The 17,547-nt window shown below is 35.3% G+C and overlaps 4 protein-coding genes across 5 annotated transcripts; all 4 read left to right on the plus strand.

The window, feature by feature from the left end:
• Window positions 1–776: 776 nt before the first annotated feature.
• Window positions 777–2,753, plus strand: LOC9314414 (IRK-interacting protein). Its single transcript, XM_002876529.2, has one exon. The coding sequence runs from the start codon at window positions 1,030–1,032 to the stop codon at window positions 2,512–2,514; it is 1,485 nt and encodes a 494-aa protein (XP_002876575.1). The 5' UTR covers window positions 777–1,029; the 3' UTR covers window positions 2,515–2,753.
• Window positions 2,754–10,190: 7,437 nt separating this feature from the next.
• Window positions 10,191–10,991, plus strand: LOC9312644 (auxin-responsive protein SAUR36). Its single transcript, XM_021026854.1, has one exon. The coding sequence runs from the start codon at window positions 10,290–10,292 to the stop codon at window positions 10,794–10,796; it is 507 nt and encodes a 168-aa protein (XP_020882513.1). The 5' UTR covers window positions 10,191–10,289; the 3' UTR covers window positions 10,797–10,991.
• Window positions 10,992–13,020: 2,029 nt separating this feature from the next.
• LOC9312645 (putative FBD-associated F-box protein At3g60710) lies at window positions 13,021–14,587 on the plus strand (the record flags this gene model as incomplete). Its single annotated transcript, XM_021026257.1, is given in 8 exon segments — window positions 13,021–13,170; window positions 13,467–13,637; window positions 13,640–13,723; window positions 13,911–14,015; window positions 14,018–14,053; window positions 14,136–14,217; window positions 14,220–14,371; window positions 14,374–14,587. Coding segments are annotated over 8 exon segments (912 nt in total), but the record flags the coding sequence as incomplete, so codon positions are not given.
• A 440-nt stretch (window positions 14,588–15,027) lies between these two features.
• LOC9312646 (cysteine-rich repeat secretory protein 15) lies at window positions 15,028–16,973 on the plus strand. 2 transcript variants are annotated; one of them, XM_021026795.1, is made up of 3 exons: window positions 15,028–15,914; window positions 16,491–16,598; window positions 16,713–16,973. In XM_021026795.1, the coding sequence occupies exons 1-3, from the start codon at window positions 15,194–15,196 to the stop codon at window positions 16,715–16,717; spliced, it is 834 nt and encodes a 277-aa protein (XP_020882454.1). In that variant the 5' UTR covers window positions 15,028–15,193; the 3' UTR covers window positions 16,718–16,973. The 2 variants fall into 2 exon arrangements, with proteins under 2 accessions (XP_020882454.1, XP_020882453.1); XM_021026794.1 differs by lacking the exon at window positions 16,713–16,973 and having other exon boundaries at window positions 15,099–15,914; window positions 16,491–16,700.
• Window positions 16,974–17,547: the final 574 nt, after the last annotated feature.

The raw sequence follows: 17,547 nt of genomic DNA on the forward strand, positions 1-17,547 counted from the left end.
ATAAAACCGTGAATAAAAGTTTTATAATTACATAAGACATAATTAATTATAAATAATTACCACTAACAATGTTGGCTAAAAGCATCACAAAGACGTGAAGAAAAGGGAAGAAATAAAGCAAGAATCTGGGAGATGAGTTTCGAAAGACATGTCTTCATAAAGGAGTCTTCAAAGCTATGATTAGTCATGGTGGTCAATATTAAGTTTTTATACATTTTCAAAAGCTCCCTCTGAATATATTTTTTTACAACAAGGGATCAATAAAACTCTCTTTATCGTGTTTTATAGCCAAATTATTAGTTTGACATGATACAATAATGACGAGAGAAAACCCACTAACCGGACGGGTTAAGATCTTAAGCTTGTTGTTGTTGGTTATCGTAATATTGATAAGTAGTCTTAAATTCAGAAAAGAATGTAGAAAGTGGATGCCACACTTAATTTTCGTGCCGTTCACATTTATAGATACGAGTGTTAACACAGGTAACGTAGACGTAAGGTTAACAACCCCTTTCTCGACTGTTTTATTCAATTCTATAAACCAATTTATGTCCAATCCGATTAACCAAATCAGTAGCAAATTACATCACAATTAACCTAAAAAGGTAAACTTACCTACTACCAGAACTGAATCTATAAAGGACCTGATATGATTGACTTTGCCAATGATGTCATTTGTATAACCGGTTAGTCATTCTAGCATAACTTTGTTACCGTTAACCAAATCATCATCATAATAAAAAAAGTCAGCGGAATTAGAGATGCAGGTGAAAAAACAAATGTAAAAATATAAAAGAATAACAAAAAAGTAGAGTGGAAGAAACTGGAAAGGGAAAGGCTTTGTTTGTGCATTCCTTACTTGCAAATGCATCCAAAGCACACCATTAAAACTCCTCCTTCAAAGCTTAAACCTTGACAAAAAGAGTTTTGACTGTTACTGAAATAAAAAAAATCAAGTCTTTTTCGTTTTCTTGAATCGATTCGAAACTAAAAAATTTGGTTTTTGTTTGATTTGGGCGATTTTGAGAGATGCGGGAAGTGGAAACATCGGCAATCACAGCAGCAGCAGCTCCTCCTCCACAATTCTCTCAAATGTTTCAGAAACTAGCCATGGCGGTCAAAACCAAGACCTACGAGTTCTTCACCGAAGACGATAATGACGAGAGAACCACCGATGCTGAGGGTTTCTCTCTCCTCGACTCCTCCGAGGATTTTATCACCGATCAGAAAGTCGTCGTTCTTAAACCCGATAGGCCTCTTCTTACTTCTTCTTCTTCTTCTTCTCCGGTGAACGATGCTCTGACGAGGAGGAATTTGGCTACGGTAAGTGTTAATAAACCTAATCAGGTTAGGAAATTGGATACCCAGATGGGTTTGAGTTTGATTTCGTCTGTTTTCGCTACTGCTTCGTCTTTTGAAGCTTCGTATCTTCAATTGCAAGCTGCTCACGCCCCTTTTGTTGAGTATAATGTCAAGGCTGCTGATAGAGCTCTCGTCTCTAACCTCCAGAAATTGTCTGATTTGAAGCAGTTTTATAGGAATTATCGCCAAAGTTCGGATTTTGAGTCTGATTTAGCTATTGGGTCTTGCTTAGAATCTCGGGTTCAGGAGAATCAGAGCAAGCTTAGAGCTTTGGAAACTGTCTCAAACCGGCTACAAGCTGAGATGGATGCAAAGGATTTGCAGGTTTGGAGTCTGAGGAACAAATTAGGTGAGATTCAGAAATCTAATTCCAAGTTATCAAAGAGACTGTCTTCAAATTCATCATTGGATGTTCTGTTATCGGTTAGGGTTTATGAGTCTCTGTTGCATGATGCCTTTAAAGCTACTCAGAAATTCACTAAGATTCTGATTGAGTTGATGGAAAAAGCTGGCTGGGATTTGGAATTAGCGGCTAAGTCTGTTCACCCTGAGGTAGATTATGCTAAGAAAGGACATAACCGGTATGCATTGTTGTCGTATGTTTGCTTGGGGATGTTTCGAGGTTTTGATGGAGAAGGATTTGATCTGAATGAGAATGATGATGAAGAGTTTCAGAGAGATTCTTCGTTGAGGGAATTGATGCAACATGTATCGAGTAATCCGATGGAACTTCTTGATAGAGATAAAGATTGTGCATTCTCTAGATTTTGCGATAAGAAGTATCACGAGCTCATTCATCCGAACATGGCATCTTCGATATTCAGTAACATGGATGAAAATGAAGCTGTGTTGAGTTCTTGGAGATCTCTGAGCACATTCTATGAATCGTTTGTCACTATGGCTAGCTCGATTTGGACCCTTCACAAGTTAGCCTTGTCCTTTGATCCTGCTGTTGAGATTTTCCAAGTTGAAAGCGGAGTGGATTTTTCGATTGTTTTCATGGAGAATGTCTTAAAAAGAAAACAAGATAAGAAGTTTTCGATGAATCCTACTCGAGCCAAAGTAGGATTCACAGTGGTTCCCGGTTTTAAAATCGGGTGCACAGTGATTCAGTCTCAAGTTTACCTTAACGGCGGCTTCAAATGTAAATGAAGGAGACCGATGGTTAAGCCGGCGCTCATGTTTCTTATCACAAAGCTGCTTCAAGACCTTGGCGGCTCAAGACTACAAGGGTTATAACTTTTTTTTTACCTTCTTACATTTCTGTGATTAATTGTGTTCTTTTAAGTCTGATTTGAGTTCTTGATTTCGTTTAAAGTGTACAGAAGGTTCTAAAGCTATGGTGATTTTTTCTTTGTTTGAATTGCAATGAATTAAATTGTTTCTCTTCATCGTAGTAAGATGTAACAGATTGGTTATCAAAATATAGTTATTCACAAAGTGTTTCTATTTGTGGTCCGTCTGTTTGATCAAAATTCCACATTAATCTATAATTCTGGGGTTGCTTGCTGTTTTCATGTTTCAGAGTAGAACTACGTGCCGGTTTATTCGTCGCAATAATTAAAAGCCCATTCGCGGCCTTGCAGTTCTAACCTTGGACCCTACTGTAGCATATGGGCCGTTCAGTGATACCATGACTCTTGCGCTTATATCAGTGTTAGGCTTTATAAGGCCCATTTATCACCAATTAAATTGAAAAGTATTGCACGTGTGTGTAAAGGCTACGTGGCATTAATTTTTTTTTTATAAAAAACATTCATTCGACGTACCTTCAAATTTTGGTTGGCATGGCTGACTTGACCAAGCAGTACAAGTTGGTACGACGTCATTTTACGTACAACGACAAGCTTAACGACTAACGAGGATTATTGTATACGAATATACGATCGTCGACTATGATAAATAAAATATACAGTTGTATATTATTTGGTCTTTTTTTCTCTCGTTGACTATCGATTTGTTGAAGTAAGTGGTTTAGACCGATTTTTCAAATTAAAATCAAGCTATTATTGTTCTAAAAACGAATACTATTCAATTCACCGCATATTTAGGAACCGACTAATGTATTTAGAACAACGATTATCTTTTGCTTTATGTGAGGGCAATTAAGCTTTAACGACGTGTTATTTTATTAATCGGACGTTTTAGTATGAAACCTTGAATTGCCCTTCGAGGCATCGAAAAGCGTTTATGGACACGTCAGGTACGATTATCCGTACAAATAGAGACAAATATATTGCCACCTGTACATATGCTTTGGTATTATTTTACATTATCGCTAATCGAAATTTTTTTTTTTTTTTTTCTCCATTAAAAACGAGATTACAAGGTTAAAAGCCCAAAGACACAACCCAAACAAAAGGAAGAGCATAAAACTTACCAACTACAAATTGCCAGGTCCAACAACGACCAAGGCAAACCTGCAACAAACCACCAAGCGAACCTATAACAAAATTACAGTTGAAACACCTGAAACCAAGTAGACAATAAAGAGAGAGCAGGAGGAATAACAGTCTGAGCTCTAGAGAGAGGGTCTAGCCTATATCTGACGGTATTCTTGATGTCAACTATAAGAGCACAAGGAGGCCGTGAAACATGAGAGTGAAGCCGACTGTTCCTTTCTTTCCAAATAGTATAAATAGATGCTTGAAAAGCCAGCTTCACAATGATTGCCAAATTTCCATTTGGACATGGCTCTCTAATCCATCTAAGAACATGCTCAAATAATAGTGGTGGGGAGACACGTGCTTTAGATGAGAAGAAAGACCAAACCTCATAGGAGAAAGGGCAATCGAAGAAGAGGTGTTGATGAGTTTCATTTGCAGCGTTGCAGAGGAGGCAAAGAGGAGGGACAGAGAGACCCCAACTAATCAGTCTATCATTAGTTTGAAGCCTATTTCTGGCCGCCAGCCAAGCAATGAAGGCGTGCTTTGGAATTCTGCCTTTGAACCAAATGCTTTTATGCCAAGCGACCTCTTGGATCGGAGGGTTCAGCTCATGCCAAGTAGCAGACGTGGAGAACTTAGAGGAGGGAGGCAAGTCTCCAACTTTCCATAAATACCTATCATCCACTCGGGAAGGGTCAACCAACTGTGAAGAAGGGAGGCTTTGCTTTAAAAATTGTATCACCGGATTTCTGCTTCTAGAAGACGAAATCCACCAATCCCCATTTGAGAGAGCATCAGCCACAACAGCTGACACCTGCAATCTTGTGATTCTCGGACCTAACTCACCAGTAATATCAATGAGGGGTCCAAGAGAGGTCCAGTTGTCTTTCCAGAAACTACAAGTTATCCCAGAGCCAATCTCACAAGAAATAAAGGGTCTGGCCAATGTTCTCAGCTTGCATAAGTTTCTCCAGATCCAACTTCCTGCATTATTTGCGACAACATCCCAGAAACAAGTAGAGCCAATTAAATGTCTACGAACCCAAGAAACCCATAAGGATCCACCGGCTGCAAAAATTAACCAAATCAGCTTAAGACTTAGAACTTTATTCCAAGCCAGCAACCTCCTTAGACCAAGACCACCACATTCTTTAGGAGTGCACACTGAATCCCAACTAACTTTTGCCCCTCTAGCTGAGTTAGGAGCACCTCTCCACAAAAAACCATTACACATCTGCTCAATTTCTTCAAGACATTGATTGGGAAGCAAGAAGATCGACGCCCAAAAGTAATGATAGAGTAAATAACCGATCTTATCAATTGAAGTCTCCCAGCAAAAGATAAGCGCTTTACGGACCAAGAGTTGAATCTCTTTGAAACTCTATCTAAAAGAGGCTGGTAATCCTGCTTTCGAAGCTTTCTTGAGGTTAAAGGCACACCAAGGTACCGAACCGGAAAAGATCCACAGTTAATCCCATACTTTGAGAAATACTCTGGAGTTCAGCAAAGTTTCCTCCATCTAAAAATACAGCAGTTTTATCTTTATTAATACCCAAACCAGAATCAATCTTGAACTCTTCCAGAATAGATAGAACACCTTCCAAGGAGGGAAGAGAGCCATCAAAAAATATGAGTACATCATCAGCAAAGCTAAGATGCGTAACAAGAGGCGCTTCACACATTGGATGAGGCTTGAAAGCTTGGGTAATAGCCCCACGGTCAATTTTCTTGGAGAGAATATCCATGGCCAGAACAAACAACAAGGAAGAGATCGGATCCCCTTGCCGCAGACCCTTCTTACCCGGGAAGAAACCAATGAGTTTTCCATTAAAATTAATACTGAAAGACGTGGTAGTGAAGCATTCCCTCAGCCAAGAAATAAACTGATCCGGAAGATCAATGGCACGAAGGACATTGAGGAGGAAATCCCAATTCAAACTGTCATAGGCTTTTGTGAGATCAATCTGGAGACAGCCCCTTGTAACCTCTCCCACCTCATGAAAATTTGCAACCAATTCAGATGCCAAAAGGACATTCTCACAGAGGAGACGACCCTTCACAAAACCCACCTGATTCTCCTGAACCGCATCTGAGATAAACAACTTCAACCTCTTCTTGAGAATTCTGGCAATAACTTTGTATAAAGTTGTACAACAAGAGACCGGTCTAAATTGAGAGAGAGAATCTGCAGTTTGAACCTTAGGAATAAGGGCAATTGCGGTGGCATTGAAGCGTCTAGGTAAGCAACCAGAGCTAAAAAACTCCTTAACTGCATAAACTATATCCTGACCTACCACCTCCCAAGCCTCCAAATAGAATTCCACAGGAAACCCATCAGGACCAGGGGCCTTATTCCTTGGCATTTTGAAAAGAGTGTCTTTTATTTTGATATCTGAAGGAATAGCCAAAAGCTGAGAAGCCAAGGATTGAGAACACCTGAAGTTAGTGAGATCCTTAATCTCATCAATAGAAAGAGGAGAGACACCAACGCTCTCAGTCCCTAACAAATTCTGAAAATAGGCAATGGTCATGTCCTTGATTTGATCTTGATTTTCAATTCTAGTACCATCAGCACCTCTGAGAAACTTAATGCAGTTTTTAGCATGGTTTGCTAGGACAACTCTATGGAAAAAAGCCGTATTAGCATCCCCCTCACTATACCACCTAATCTGAGACTTCCTCTTATAAAACACTTCAAGAGCAGAGGCAAAGAAATTCCATTTCTGCTTGCACAAACTCTTCTCTGAACAGTGAAGGAGAAGGATTGGTCAACAAAGAAGATTGCACAGATTCAAGGTGGGCAAGAGACTCCCTTGTCCTTTGTTGAATATTACCAAAACCAATCCTATACCCACTATACAACTTTTTCACCTTTAATACCCACTATACCCACCAAAACCAATCGCTAATCGAAATTTTCACCTTTAATACCCACTATACAACTTTTTTTTCTCTCAACATGTTAAAAAAACTTTTTATATTCCAATCATCGATTTTTCGTATCGAAATTCGTTTTACCCGTAAAATAATTAAAGACGACAATTTCTTTTCTAACGTAACTTAAATAACAAACACATATACATCTTTGTAAAAGAGTTGATGAAGATTTACAAAATTTAGATTGCTCGAAAATTAAGAAGATGTGTGTTTGGTAAATTTGAGAGGATGAAGATGATATCAGGGAATATATTTATAGAGAAATATTTTTGTAGGGTTCCGTTTAATTTTTAAAATTTGGATTGCCTTCAATATTTGAAAAATTAATTTATTGTTGATTTTATGATAGATTTAGTTTTGAGAATTAATTTTATAAATGTAGTTTGGATTTATGAACCTAGGAAAATTTGTACCTACAAAAGTTATAAAAATATATTCTAATATATTAATTTACATGAATTATACGCTTACATGTTTGAGTTGTTAAATATATATATATATATATATATATATATATATATATGTTAGTCTGGATTTAAAAATATAGACCTTAGATCAATTTAATATATATACATATACACGAATTCTTTATGTATAGATAGAGATATGATGTTTGTATTATTGATGTTTAATGTTAATTAACGAAATAATTAGAATATCATGACACATTTGTAACTAATCTAGTAATATATAGACCATTAGTTTGCTCGATTTATGAAATAAAAAATGTCTGTTTGATTTTAAGTTTAAGCTTGGACGTAGCATGTCTTAAATTTTAATATTAGATAATATAGATTTGTTATTTGTTATGCATATATAGAAAAAATGTAACATTTGTTATGTGTTTGCTAATATAGAAATAATAAAGTTTGTCTCGTATACATTGTGTGTTTTTAAAAATTTTAATTAGAAAATCGTTTTTGATTAGTGGGATATATGGATATACGGATATATGGATATCTGTAAATAGTCTACTCAATCTTGGGTAATTATCTAAGTAGAAGCCAAATCATTGTAAGAGCGACACATCAGCGTGACAATCTTGTTAATAACACATGATGGTAAGGTTTTTTTAAAAATATGTTTCTCTATTATTATATAGGGGATAGATTTCGCATAAGACAAATATGAAGTATCCAATTCTAAATCTAAAAAGGAAAATCAAAAGATTCAAAACCCTTTTTCTTTTTTAACCGTATATCGAATGAAGCCATTAGTTCTATAATAAATGACAATTAACTTCTTTATCTATATTTGTGTTTGTTTAAAATGATCTTCACGTATGTTATATATGTGCTTTGCTACACATAATTAGTTACAGAATTTCTACATTATAATATACAAGTATGTTTGTCTGCAAGAATACTATGTAAGATCGATCGATTATGTGTTTTACAGAGTCACCACTATTAAATTAATCTACCAAAAGTAGGTAATGAATTGAATCGCACTGAAAATGCAATCCATATACTATATTAATTAATCAGCTAATTAAGAACATTTTTAAACCAACTAAAACGTAATCCGAATTGGTGACCAAAGATTATTTTGAATGAAAATATAGTATAACTATATAATTGTGTTTGACTTCCTACACTTATTTTGTAAACCTTCTACTAGTGGATTTTTTCGCTATTTTAGATAAATTGGTAACAAACCATTCCCATCAGTCGGCGACCAGCAAATTGAAAATTCTATGTTTTTGTCAACAAATTGATATGTTTTATTTTAAATTGTATTTGGAATTGGACGTATATTATATATGTAACATATGAAGTAATAAACGTTATGTATGCGTGACTTTTCAAGGGTTGTCTCTGTCTTTCTTTCGTTGAGTTCTTCCTTGTAAAGAAAAAATACAAAATTTGGTCTTACATGAACGGTTGAAAACTGGAAGCATTATTCGAAAATCGAAAGTCATCGCATGGTGTATTGGCGTTGTTCGATATTCAAGAAATCTCAAATTTGACAATTTGTTTTTGATATCGCGTAGTTGACAATATCTTACATAGAGAAATTTACATTAAAAGAATATATATATTTACATAGAGAAATTTACAGAAATAATAATTTGACTCAAAGATATTTATAAGCAGTTCTTTGTTTATTTATATGATTCCTTTTTATTTATTTTGTCAAAAAACTGTATTGTACCGAAGTTAAATTTAGTTAGTAATACTACGAAAAATTTACATAAACCATTAGACTACACGTAAACTTAGTTTTATTTCAAAAATTTAGTTTACATATGTATATATATTGTATTTTAAAGTATCATTTATTTAACATTTATGCGAGAATAATAATATAGAGGTTTAATTAATTTGGCAATATGTGAGTCAAATGAACCCCACACATTAAAGCTGTAAGTGACACGTTCGTGTACGTAATGAGCTTGTACGGAGTCATTAAGCGATGAATAGTTGATTATACTATTATAAAGTATCATTTTCATAATGGGAAAGAAAAAACTAGCATTTCTCGCACGCAAACCATATTCTATAGTGTAATTTACACATCATTTTCATTGGAATAAAAAACTATAAATATATATATATATATATATATATATATATATGTATCACTTATGCATATTAGTATGCCATTTATTTGTTCCAAAAGATTAGAAACAACACTTAAATCTTGAATCCTTGATTATAGAAACTGAAAACATACTTATATAATGTTTTGGAATCATCCCATCGTTACACAGACGAATCTAGTGAATCCATCTCATATCTATTAATAATGATAATCGTCTTTTAGTCTGAAGACAACAGAAATATATAAATGAATACTCCCAAAACTTTGGTCTGATTAGATTAACACAAATTGGTCTAAATAAAATAAAATTAGAGCCCAAACTCAGATCTGTGTACTCTTCAGTTATTGTCTGGTGCGTTTCTTGTCTGCATATGAATAAATCTATAGGAGGCATCTAAAGGACATTACCGTACACAAACTAACCTTTTAAAAAACCTTATTGCCAATATAACGTGCAGCTAAATTGATCATTGACAAAAAAAAAAATTCAGAAGATGTTTTTGATATCGTGTGTTACACTGTCACCTAATCGGGGCAGAAAATGTTTGCCACGTGGGTATCACACGTGTGATAGCATCATAATTGTCATCAAACAAAGTTGAACCTTCCCTGACTCATCCTCTTCTCTGTATCTACATAATTTTTTTTTGTTATAAGATTAAATTTTTCAGTTATAAGATTAATTTTTTTTTGTTATAAGATTTCAATTCCTACGTAAACATCACGAAAAAGAAATTGAAAATGCTTTAAGTAATTGTGGTTAATGCTAAACTAAAGTCGTTTAATTAATGAGTAAAGTTAATGAAGAATTCTCTAGGTGAGAAAAGCAAAAAGGGAGAAGTTTCGTTTTCTACAATCTAATCCAACGGTTGAAATACTTTATTTTCATCTAACCGTCCATTGAGCTGACTCAGTCTCTCTTGGCTTCTTCTCTATTTAAACGCCTCTGTCTCTTACTCTGCTCTTCCCCTTTAGCGTTTACACAGCCACAAAACGATTCTGTTCAAAACATTTTTCAATCTTGCCTTAAATTAGCTCTCTTACTTTGTTTTGTCAACGATGAGGAGGTTAAGAGGAATCAAGATAAGAAGACCGTTTCAACGAATCTCAAGATGGATCCTCCGGAGAATTCGGATCCGTAGATACACCCGGTTAAGCCCGAACCGACCGGTTTGCAAGCCAAGAGCCATCACAAGGCTAATAAGTTGGGGTCGAAGTCTCACATCCCACAGCGCCAGGTTTCTTGGTTCTAAATGTTTAAATCCAGGATACATACCAATTGGTCAAGAACCGATTCGAGCACAACCCGACCCGGTTCCGAAAGGTCACTCGGCGGTTTACATCGGTAAAAAAGACGGCGACTTTCAGAGAGTTTTGGTGCCTATCGTTTACTTTAACCATCCTCTGTTCGGTGAGCTTCTGAGAGAGGCTGAAGAAGAATTTGGGTTTTGCCAAGAAGGTGGAATCACTATCCCTTGTCCTTATTCAGATTTCAAACGGGTCCAAACCCGTATTGAATCCGGGTCGGGTTTCTGTAAACTTCCCTGGAGCCGGCGCCGGCAATAACGACGGTGGGAAGAAGATGATGATGAAAAAGTTAATTAACTCTTTTTACTATTTTCTACCTTTGTGACCTTTTCACTTTTGTCACTCTTTTTACCCTTTTGTTAGATATGTATTTGTGAAAGTGAGATTGTTTTTCTTAAAGTTTGAAATTTAGGCGATAATGTAAATAATATAGAGATTTTTTGTTTTGCATGATTGCTTTTGGTATGATTATGATTATGAATTTGTGATTAGGATAGTGAATTAAAGGTGAATTATGAAAATGATAAAACCCAAAGAAAAGTTTAACACGATTCTATTCATCTGTGGACCTACACAAGATTTTGTTATCAATCACAATAATTCGTCATTGTTAATCCCACTAATTCTACATATATTGGGAAATTAATCCATTATTGAGAGTTTTTTCAGATCAGATAATTTAACTAGGAAAAAAGTGCATGGAGTTAGGCAAAAATAATAGCCTTCCAAATTTAACTGGGTTATATGATTATTATTCAATCTAGTTTCGTGCAAATGTGGAATTGGTGAAGACATGGTTGAGAAAAATTATAGGGAAAGTACTGCCAAAAGGAGATATTCTAGCATTGAAATGAAGAATTCGTTGCCATTAGAGTCCCTTTCGATATATCAATACGTACAGATGACTTTTAAGTGGAGAATCCACAAAAGAATTTCACGGCCAGCCAAAAATATATATTTAAAGAATATTGAGTTATTAGTTTAAAGTTTAAACAACAACTAAATATTGAGTTCGCTCAACTAGAATAGTCACGCGTGGATATATAACACAGCTTTTCTTTTTACCATTTGATTTGTATTTTTGTCCAATTTACCGGAATAATGTTAAGAAACACAATTAATGTATGCAAATTATAGTCTTAATAACATCGACACAGAAATATCACTTTACGAGATTTATTTACTACTACTACTTGTAGACTTGTAGTATATACTGCATGGAACAACAAACGAGTATTGTCACGTGTTCTCTGTATGAAAATTCGTACTTGCCTCGTTTATAGATTGGATCAAGAAGTGGACTAATTTGATTTTTTACAGTAAGCAATACTACAATTTAGGTTTTATTATATCTCAAACAAATTAATATTCTGTGCAAGAGATTTGATCATGATATATTGTTTTTATTGTTCATTTATGTTTAAATTATAAAATAAACTAAAAATATCAATAGTATAATGCAAGAAGCAAGACCTTCCTTCTGACCTAGTTATATACAATGTTCACACTTGATAAATTAGCATTGCTAACAATTTGGAGGATATTCAACAGATGAGTAATTTTTTTTGTGCAAACAACAGATGAGTAATAAGTCTGAAAATTACGTATTTTTCAAATCAGTGGGGTATTTCAGATTTCTTATGGGGTTGCGTTGGTTGTTGAAGTGCCAAGTTGATCCATAGATAGGTCCAATTTTCCATCGAGTTGAAATTAGTAAGGATAAGTAGTGGATGTAACAATCAATGATTGATCTTTATTTCCAAAGGCATATACCAACTTGAGAACACAAGGTTAGACCTTCCGACCTATTAACCTAATCCATCTTTGACTTCTATAACCAAACTCAACCAAACCGGATCAATTACCGTCAGACAACTGAATCTTAGTCCAAGTAATATTTGCATATATGTAGAAAAACTTTGGGAAAAGGAGGGATATATACTAAACATGATCCCAAATCAAATTTGATCAGATTTTTGATTTATGGATTAACAAGCTCTTACACGGTTACCTCCAGAGTCCAGACTATGTTGATCAAATATAAAAAAACTGCATAATCAAACTATAGAAATACACTTTTAAAGTCTTGATTTTAAAATGTGAGTGGTTTCATGCTCTGCAATGAGATACAATATTTTCTTAAAACAAAATTAAAAACAGAGAAAGAGTAACGAAAAATAGAAATTAACCTCATACGTATATAATAATTGTGATATACGCTAGTTATTGTAAAAAAGAAAGAAAATAGAGACACTCTCTTTGTACTAGAGTCTTTACAAGACTAAGATACTCTGACTAGGCCAGAGTCTTTTTTAAGGTAAACCAAAACCCTTCTTTCCATAAATTCGTCTCAAATTAATACTAGGTTTTTGGCTATCTCTGAGTGCTCGTACGTTGATCCCGTGAGAAACTTGATTTGCTTTCTATGAATGCGATTTCGTGTGTACTGATCGTGTCTTAATTTGTCTCTTTGTTCAGTTGATCAATTCAGGGGCAATTGGAAGATTTGATAAGCCAACTGCCCAATGAGTTGCTGCACGAGATACTCTTGAATCTTCCCACGAGTGAGTCTGTTAGGACAAGTGTCTTATCGACCAGATGGAGAAATCTCTGGCAAAGTGTTCCTGGATTGTGTACGTAACTGGTGGTGTCTAGGATTTTCTCGACAGAATCCTAAATTTGCATAAGGAATCTCCCATATACGAGTTTACCTTTAAGTGCCCTGATGTTGTTATACCCTGTTTGACTTTGTTGTTGGACAAAGTGTTGACCCGTGGAATTCAACATTTTGCGATTAACGGTTCTATGTATAATCTTGCGGGTGTGGGTATTATTTAGCTACCTCTAAGCTTTTATATGTGTGAGACACTGGTAAACTTGCGGTTGGAATATGTAATGCTGAATGATTTTGATGCTTGTGGGTCTTTCTATCTACCTCACCTAGAGGTTATGCATTTAGGGTCTATTTGGATTCCGAGTGATGTGGTTCTAGAGATGCTTATCTCATGCTCTCCAGTTCTTCAAGTCTTGAGCATTTATAATATCGGAGTGGAACTTTTGAAAGTGCGATCTCAGACGTTAAGGAGCTTGAGTTTACTAAGGATATATATATCTATAAGGTAGAATATGATGATGACTCCTTCAGAGTAGCGATTGTTAGTTCGTCTATCAAGATGTGTATCGATGCCCGCTTTGTTGGGAAAGATGACTTTTCAATGACGCAGACTTTGCACAAGTTTTTTGCAGGGTTCTCGGAGGTCACAGATCTTAGCTAGCATCTCTGGCAATACTCTAGATGTATCTATTTCAACGCAATATCATGATATATTCTTCTTTCTTTATTTGTTCTTACCAAGGGTTGGTTCTTGACAGGGCAACTATGCTTACTCTAAACTGCAACAACTGCCTGAATTTAAGAACTTGACCCGTTTGTAAGCTTTTTCCCATTCCGACTTTTCAGAGATGTTGCCTGTATATCTCTCTCCAGCTGTCCCAACCTAAAATCTATAGACTTGGTAATGATTCCTTCTCTTGGTATTTGAGAGTATGTAGTTTCTATATATATATTATACATTCTTATGGTGTTTCCCTATGTAGGAGCTTCATGGTTATCCAAAGATGGAGGAAATTGCAAGCTCACCTGTGCCACAATGTCTCAAAACATCCATTGAGAATGTCAAATCAAAATGACGCCCAAGGCTGGCCAAGAGAGAAGCCGAAAAGCTGAAACAGAGTTTGCTAACTACATCTTAGAGAATGCAACACTTCTCAAGAAGCTCACTCTATGGTTAGATGAAGAAGAAAACGAGTGTAGCAGCGTCCATGAGCAAATTCTCATCTCACGTTTCGAAATTGCACTTTTGTAGAGGTGAAGATAGGTAGAGTAGCATCGAAATTTTGCCTAGGTTATATATTTGAAGCTAAGCCCTTTAGTCGTTTTCTTTCTTCTTCGAATTCTTATTATTGAACCTATGATGATCAAGTTTACGGTTCCAGTTTAGTAATACTTGTAAGTGTATTGTAGATAAATTGAGTCGATGATGATGATCAAGCTAAAGCCTTTTGGTCGTGGTCAGGATTTAAAGAAAGTTGTTTCTATCACTTGAAAATTCTCCACTAACTTGAGGAGAATATGTGTGATGGAATCGATCTAGCGATCGAACAAAATGGGACCCTCTTTGCACAAAAGAAGTCTCAAGAAATTATTATACCCCAAAGCCAAATCTTCTTTAATTATGTCTAAATCATTTTAGGCACTCTAACAAAATAATATACCAAATGTTATCATCCAATTTGTCTACACTTTGGTATTGATTCGTTACAAGTGAATGTTCTAGACCAGCTAAATACATATTTTTCTAGACCTGCAGGCTTGTTGATCTATTATCTAGTTTTAGTTTCATTCATCCTACATTTATCCACTTATTTCATAACTACAGTATGTATACATGTTTGTATTAATGTCCCAGTTATATTAAGCGAGTTCAAATCTATTAGGATGCATATGTGAGTTATAAACGATATATTTTTTTTACAATTCGGTCCCATAGTGATGAGCCTAATCATTCTCGATAACTATTTTAAAATAAAACACTATGAATAAGATACATAGAAAACGAAAGCTCATTTGAAAACAATCTCAAAGAACAAAAAATATGAGAAGACTCTTTCTCTCCTCTTTCTTCCTTTTTCTCTTCTTTTACTCATCATCCTCCTCAAGATCTTCATCAGAATCTCACATCTTCATCTACGGAGGATGTTCACCGGAAAAATACACACCAAACACACCTTTTGAATCAAACCGTGACACTTTCCTCTCCTCTGTCGTCACTTCCTCCTCTGACGCGTCCTTCAACAGCTTTGCCGTCGGCAACGACTCCTCCTCCTCTTCCGCCGTCTTCGGCCTCTATCAATGCCGTGACGATCTCCGATCATCAGACTGCTCAAAATGCATCCAAACCTCAGTCGATCAAATCACTCTCATTTGTCCTTACTCTTACGGCGCTTCTCTCCAGCTCGAAGGCTGCTTCTTACGTTACGAGACCAACGACTTTCTTGGGAAACCAGATACGAGTCTTAGGTACAAAAAGTGTAGTTCAAAGAGCGTTGAGAATGACTACGATTTCTTTAAACGGAGAGACGATGTGTTGTCGGATCTTGAGTCGACTCAACTCGGTTACAAAGTTAGCCGGTCCGGTTTAGTCGAGGGTTATGCTCAGTGTGTTGGTGACTTGAGTCCTAGTGACTGTACGGCTTGTCTTGCGGAGTCTGTCGGGAAATTAAAGAATCTATGTGGCTCGGCGGTTGCAGCTGAGGTTTACTTGGCTCAGTGCTATGCTCGTTATTGGGGTTCTGGTTACTATGACTTCTCTTCAGGTCAGTCCATAAATTTAAATCTTCATTTCATTTATTAGCTATTACGTAAAGTTTGTTAATTATCTTCATGAATTATGCCTAATGCCATAATAATATAACTGAAAATTGTAGTAATGAATTGTCTAGAAATGTGTGAGAGAGAATTCGGCATAATTTAAATTTCCGCCGCTTATAATTGAGAAAATCACAAGTCTAGTCGTTTCTTGGTAGCACGAGAAAGCTGAAGAAATTATAAAATTTTCGTCGCTTTTTTCCCACTGGAAAGACACCATTAAGTATTGAATAAAATAAAATTAATCTTTTGATATATTCGTTGGAAAATTCGAGTATCATGATTATAATATCATTGGTCAGAAAAGAATGTTTGTTTGCAATAAATGATTCTTTTCTTTATAGGCATAGCCACCCATGTCCCCATTTTCAACTTTATTTTATATATTCTTTATAGCTTGATCAATATCACTTAGTCCAAAAGTCATTGCATCTTAGAAAATCTAATTCTTAGCTTGATACTATGGCCTTATCTTATGTACTTTAATTTGTCACATACAATAAGATCTAACTTTCGTTTTTAAGATCCAACGAACGGAGATCACGTGGGGAAATCAATCGCGATCATCGTAGGAGTCATTGCTGGATTCGCAATTCTTGTTGTTCTCCTCTCCCTTTGTAGAAACTCCATGCGTAAGCCTATACTTACTTGTCAAATCTTCACATGATTAAGATCAAATCACTCGTTTTAAAAATATTTAGAAATAAGTATCATGATCTCATAATTTTTCTTATGATGATTTGCAGATTGATATAAAGAAAGACATGATTCGGGATAAAAGATTCTAGGGACCTATTTTTTTTTTTTTTTTTTTTTGGGGGACTCTCTTGTTATTCCTTTTATTTTGTAGGAGGAACACATCCGTTACCGCTCCTTACTGAATTTTTTGGTTTATCAAAAAAGAAAACTATTAGTGACTTATACAATATGATTTAGCTTTGAGGTATTAAATATTTGTATAGTGTGACCCGTATTGTCTGCCTTAAAAAGATGATAACTTTATTCCATTAACTAGTTCTAGACTTAAATCCACTTTCCTTAGCAGGCGCAATTATTCGATACTCATACTTAGATAGTAAAATATGATAACATTCGGATATATTATCATTTTCGGAAAACAACGTGATTCGATCGATTGAGTATCTTTGAACTTTAAAGGTTCTGCCGGCAAAAAAATAAGAAGAAGAGTTAAGACTTATAAAGTTTTAAGACTTGAGAGGTTCATTCAACTCTTTGGTCCGTGTTAATACGATCCGGGTCTACCCGGTTCTTATGGGTTGCACCACATATTCCATTGGGCCATCAAATTATTATGGGCTGGGTCTCGGCCTACTAGGCTTCTAAGCCGTGTAACATATCTACAACATTTTTCATGCAACCATTCCTTTTTTGTAAATTTTTTTAGTTAATTCAAGAAAATATTTTGCCAAAAACATATAAACCCATGACAAAAATGGTAATTTTCACTAATGTTACAACATATTACTCCAACAAAATGATTATTTTTTTAAAAAAATATATAACTGATCATTCATGGCTTTTTTTTTTTCCTTTTGACTCCAAAGAGATCGTTCATGGATT

This window comes from Arabidopsis lyrata, assembly GCF_000004255.2.
Source record: "Arabidopsis lyrata subsp. lyrata unplaced genomic scaffold ARALYscaffold_5, whole genome shotgun sequence".
Taxonomy (NCBI): domain Eukaryota; kingdom Viridiplantae; phylum Streptophyta; class Magnoliopsida; order Brassicales; family Brassicaceae; genus Arabidopsis; species Arabidopsis lyrata.

What these genes read in the sequence shown, in the direction of transcription:
- LOC9314414 (XM_002876529.2), top strand. Translation starts at nt 1,030, where the DNA reads ATGCGGGAAGTGGAAACATCGGCAATCACAGCAGCAGCAGCTCCTCCT.
- LOC9312644 (XM_021026854.1), top strand. Translation starts at nt 10,290, where the DNA reads ATGAGGAGGTTAAGAGGAATCAAGATAAGAAGACCGTTTCAACGAATC.
- LOC9312646 (XM_021026794.1), top strand. Translation starts at nt 15,194, where the DNA reads ATGAGAAGACTCTTTCTCTCCTCTTTCTTCCTTTTTCTCTTCTTTTAC. An exon ending in TTACTATGACTTCTCTTCAG is followed by an intron (nt 15,915 to 16,490) that starts GTCAGTCCATAA and finishes TTCGTTTTTAAG; the next exon opens with ATCCAACGAACGGAGATCAC.